Raw genomic sequence first — 5551 nt, forward strand, 5'->3', positions numbered from 1 at the left:
AGAGTTTGGTCTAGACCTGCTCTATATGTAAAGTGCCTTGATGTCATTTTGTAATGATTTGACGCTATACACATAAATCTGATTTGATTTATTTTATTCTCAATTATATGCAAATGTAGAGTAAAATGACATCTGAAAATCTAAATTTGAAGTCTAAAAAAAACTGCCCTAAACTTATTGATAGTGTTTTTTGTCATGTGATGCTGATGTGACAGCGTCACAAAGTCTTACACAAGGATGGTGACAGTCTTGCAAGTTAGAGTTAATTTCAGAAGAAGTTTCTTGAAATTTTTGGTGCTTGATAAACCAAAGGAAACTGGTGTTACGCAAGTGACAGGCTGCTCCTCCTTATTGTAAGCATCCGATCTCCTGAGCTTTCTGTCTGGAGTAGTTGAGGAAACGTTCCTTAACAGGCAGTTCTCATTATGAATACGTATCCTTCACCTAGAACTTCATCTGGCTTGTACAAACCTTGAGGTTCCTATTCTTATTCATCCATCCATCTTCTCCCGCTTATCTCTGTTTCCGGGTTGTGGGTGGTGATGAAGCTAATCCCAGCTCACTCTGGGCGAGGGAAGGGTACACCCTGGACAGGTTGCCAGTCCATCACAGGGCCAACACACAGAGACAGACAGAGACAAACAACCACTCACACCCACAATCAGACCTATGGACAATTTAGTCACCACAGGAACCAAACCAGTGGTTCCTATTCTCCACCTTCAAAAATTGTTTATCCCTATCTTCTAAGTTATTGAGGACTTTGCCCTTGAGCCCCTTTGACCTTTTCCTTCCCATCCATAATAAGTGGAGTCTCATGCCCCTTCATGCTTCGCTGCTTCTGGACACTGAATGGCTTCTCGCTTTGTTTGTGTGTGATTTGATACTTTTCACTATTACACCTTGTGCTTATATAAGAAGAGGATTTTGATGTGTTGGTTGAACATCAGCTCCAGCTTCTTTACCTTCCTCACTAAGTGTATGGATTTGTGACACCCTGGTTAAACATTGAGCTGAATACATTTTTGGGCCCCAAATGCTGCACAAGATCAGTGGTAACAAAATTTTTCAGGACTAAGTGTACCAGTATCTCCACAGTTATTCAACCATGAGTGTTCCCCACATCTACTGATTAGGACATATACAGTGCTGTGAAAAAGTATTTGCCCACTTCCTGATTTCTTACTTTTTTGCATGTGTGTCACACTCAACTGTTTCAGATCATCAAACGAATTTAAATATTAAACAAAGATAACCCAAGTAACATTAAAATGCAGTTTTTCTGTGATGAAATTATTTGTTAACAGAAAAATACTATCCAAACCTACATGATCATGTGTGAAAAAGTAATTGCCCCCCTTATTAAATGATGAGGTAACTGTGATTAATCATATTACTGTGGAAAGCCAGGTTCAATTTCCGCACCCAGGCCTGATTGCTGCCAGACCTTTCAAATCAAGAGATCACTTAAATAGAACCTGTCTGCCATATTGAACCCAAGACATCATACCGCGATCCAAAGAAATTCAGGAGCAGATAAAAAGAAAAGTAATTGACATGTCTCAGTCTGGAAAAGGTTACAAAGCCATTTCTAAATCTTTGGGACACCAGTGACCCACGGTGAGAGCCATTATCCACAAATGGAGAAAGCATGGTACAGTGGTGAACCTTCCCAGGAGTGGCTGGCCTACAAAAATTACCCCAAGAGCACAGCAATGACTGATCCAAGAGGTCACAAAGGAGCCCACAACAACATCTAAACACCTGCAGGCCTCACTTGCCTCAGTAAAAGTCAGTGTTCAATACTCAACCATAAGAAAGACACTAGGCAAAAATGGCATGCATGGCAGAGTTCCAAGGCGAAAGCCACTGCTGACTAAAAATAACATAAAGGCTCTTGGAGTGGACTTTTGTGTTTACTTGTGAGTTATCTTAAACTTATATTTAAGTTTGCTTGATCTGAAATGGCTAAGAGTGACAAAGGTACAAAAAAAGTACGAAATCAGTGAGGGGGCAAATATTTTTTTCACAGCACTGTATTATTGGTAAATGATAACTTTAAACTACCTATACCTGATTTCCACATGTCCTTTGTCAGCACACTGCATGTTACTCTTGTGAAAGAGTAGTCTAAAATAAATGTGTAAGAATAAATAGATTTTGATAAATTGATTAATGGAAAGAATGCAGATCGATGGAAACCAATTTATTTCTAGTGTGTTTGGGGCTAGGGCTAGTCTTTGGAAACAAAAGGCACCAAAGTTTTTCTATCTTGCAGCATAATAAATATGATGACGTCATACTTGTGTCGTGGGCGTCCTGTGTCTTTAAAAGTTAAAGGCAGAGTTTCAGTTCATTTAGGAGGAACTGAGGTCCAATTACAGCAGGATATTAGGTGAGGCTCAAATTGAAACAGCATACACTTGCGACCAAAACACTACAGTGACATTTCAATCAAGAATATTTTTAATAGCTATTTGATGATGAATTGTTCAACATAACACTATTTTCAGGATATCATATTCATGTTAAGAGTTCAAACCATATGTTTCATCTAAACATGACACAGCCTCAGTAAGGGGATGGTGAGTTTGGTGAATTTCGCATCTGTTAGTCTGAGGACCCATTACTGTTTTCTTAGTCCACTGATTCTGTTGGGTCAGTGCAGGGTGGTCCAAAAAGTGTACATTTAAAATTTAATGAAGTTTTATTTCTTCTAATCTACAAAGAATCCAGTGCAAACTCATCGAACAGTGATCATGATGAACTTTTCACAGGTTTCATATTTTGCACTTGTTGCTTATTTTGACACTGGGACTTTGAAATACATGAATTTAATGATTATCTTTTTTTTATATATATTCATTATCTGTGCTAATGTGTTGCTGATTGTGGTTATCTGTGTGAACAGGAGCTTACATGAACCCATGTACCTGTTTCTGTGCAGCCTGTTTGTAAATGAACTGTATGGTAGTACAGGGTTGTTTCCATTCCTGCTGCTTCAGATCCTCTCTGACATTCACACTGTTTCTCTGTCGTTTTGTTTCTTGCAGAGTTTCTGTGTACACACATATGGAGCTGTAGAATATTTAACCTTGGCCATCATGTCTTATGACAGATATCTGGCTATTTGTCATCCTCTACAATATCATACACAGATGACATTTAATAAGATTGCCACGCTAATTGCTGTAACATGGTTATACCCTTTGCTTGCATGCACTGTCATCATATATTTGAATTCCCAATTACAGCTCTGTGGAAACACCATATACAAAGTTTACTGTGATAGCCACTCTGTTGTTAAGCTTGCATGCTCAAATGCTCACGTGACAAATATTTATGGCCTTGTTGCATCTTTTGGTACAATCTTTGGGGCTTTAATTTTTATCTTGTTCACTTACCTGAAAATTCTTCTTGGGTGTTTTTCTGGTTCTACTCAGACCAGACAGAAAGCCATCAGTACCTGCACACCTCATTTGGCCTCTCTATTGAACTTTTCTGTGGGTGCCAGCTTTGAATTAATACAGAGCAGGTTTAATATGAAGAGTATCCCCAATATGCTACGCATCTTCTTGTCTTTGTACTGGCTCATCTGCCAGCCGCTCTTCAATCCTGTGATGTATGGACTCAATCTGTCCAAAATCCGCCTCACAGGTAAAAATATGATGTCAAATAGAAGTTCTTAATGTTAATTTAATTGATTTCTTCATGGACTTTCATTTGAGCAGACCTTAAAGTATTCTAAAGAAATTAACAGAACTATTCAACCTGTTTGAGTAAATCTAGAGACATAATGTCATCAGTACTGATGATCAAGATTTTAATTTTTAGAGAAACTACTGGGAAATAAGGGTTAGGGCATTTTCTATCAAACCTAGAAATGGGCTGAATGTATTTTATATGAATGTAAGCACTTATTCCTATTTAATTGCTCAATGTATATAACATCAAATCATACTATAAAAGGAGGCCGATATATCAGTTTCTTCACAGTACACATCATGTGTTTGGATGAGGCTTTTATAAAGTAAATAGTTCATATTGAATATGAATATAATTTCTGTCAGTTACAGAATTTGAATTTGAGTATCAACCCTAAACAATAATTACAGACCAGCTGCCTTGACAAAAATTAAACATTTCATATGGTCAGGGTTAGAGAGATTTCATCAGACAGAGGCTCATATCACAGCTTATCCAGCCATAGACCTTTTAGTCACCATCTCACCCTCACTGTTGGAAAACCCCTCAGTCCTGTCATCAATATCAACAATGTATCAATATATATTCGTAGATAATGATCATTATTTCCACTCAAATAATAAAAGAGAATGAAATATTTTATTGGCAGCATTAGCAGCAATTTAAATAAATCAGACTGGTCAATAGGTCTGTAAAAACTAAAGGGAAAATGACATCGAGCTATCCCTTCACTGAGACAACTGGTTCAGAGTTCAGGTTTATGGAACTATACTACACATGTGCATTGTCACTGTGTGACACCACAGTATCTTAGAGTTATTCACTTGCTTTAGAAGTGGCTGGATTTGACCAAACCGTATGTGTCACCAAAAAGCTCTTTTGTAGTTCAACATAAACTCACAACTATCACAGGTTTCATATTTCATGCTTGCTGCTTATTAAGACACTGCAAACTTTAGGTCTTGTATTTCATGATATCCCAGTTTTTCTACATTACTACAGTACATCATTTTAAAATGTCCCCATCATGTACATAGCATGTACATGGCTGAAAATATTGTCATGTATATACTGCAAATAAAATAAATCATATCTTTCATTTCAGTTTTGGAGAACATTTTCTGATCCTCCCACTTCAACTGTTTCTCACGATTTTCCTCGCATTTTTTGACATGATTTGAATTTCCCCTCAAAAAGCACATTTTATTTTTATGTTAATAGCTGCACTTAACTAAAACAATATCTAGACACAGAAAAATTAAGACCAGGAAACTATTTGCTAAAACTACCCTTATTGAACACTGGTGTATATTATCTATGGAATATATTTATTTTTATTGATAACTATTACTATATTTCCTTGTGTTACCTGAAGCCTGTGCAGAAAAATCTATGAGTGCTGTTTCTTATAAACAAGTTCTTATGGAGATTTTTGTGTTTGGACCCCAAAAGAAGAGGGAGAGGTACAGACAGTTTGAAGTTTATTGTCAGAAGGAAGTTGATGGAATTAGCAGGGACTGACTTGTGTGGCAGATGGAGGAAGCAAGCTGAACTGGAGAGCTATGGAGGCAATGAAGTACAGAGGTAGGACACACAGGGAGAATTCAGCATCAAAAATATATCAATGCACCCATAGACAACTGGTTGAACAAGAGAAAACAAACAATGGGATAATCTGACACAGGAGTTTTGTCTCTCAACCAGGCAGCAATTAAATGAGTGCCAGGTGAGTCCCAGCCCAGCCAGTTAGGCTCCCAGCCACAAACACTGCCAGAGATAGAAAACATCACCATGGCACAAGGCTACAACAAAAATGACTGAAAATGTAATATCAAAAGTCGATAAA

The 5551-nt window shown here is 37.5% G+C and overlaps 1 protein-coding gene across 1 annotated transcript; it reads left to right on the top strand.

The window, feature by feature from the left end:
* The first annotated feature begins 1328 nt into the window (after positions 1–1328).
* Positions 1329–3689, top strand: LOC115053034 (olfactory receptor 10R2-like). Its single transcript, XM_029517592.1, has 2 exons — positions 1329–1338; positions 2755–3689. Exons 1-2 carry the CDS (start codon positions 1329–1331, stop codon positions 3687–3689), a joined length of 945 nt encoding a protein of 314 aa, XP_029373452.1.
* The last annotated feature ends 1862 nt before the right edge of the window (positions 3690–5551 follow it).

This window comes from Echeneis naucrates, chromosome 13, assembly GCF_900963305.1.
Source record: "Echeneis naucrates chromosome 13, fEcheNa1.1, whole genome shotgun sequence".
In the NCBI taxonomy this organism is placed as follows: Eukaryota; Metazoa; Chordata; class Actinopteri; order Carangiformes; family Echeneidae; genus Echeneis; species Echeneis naucrates.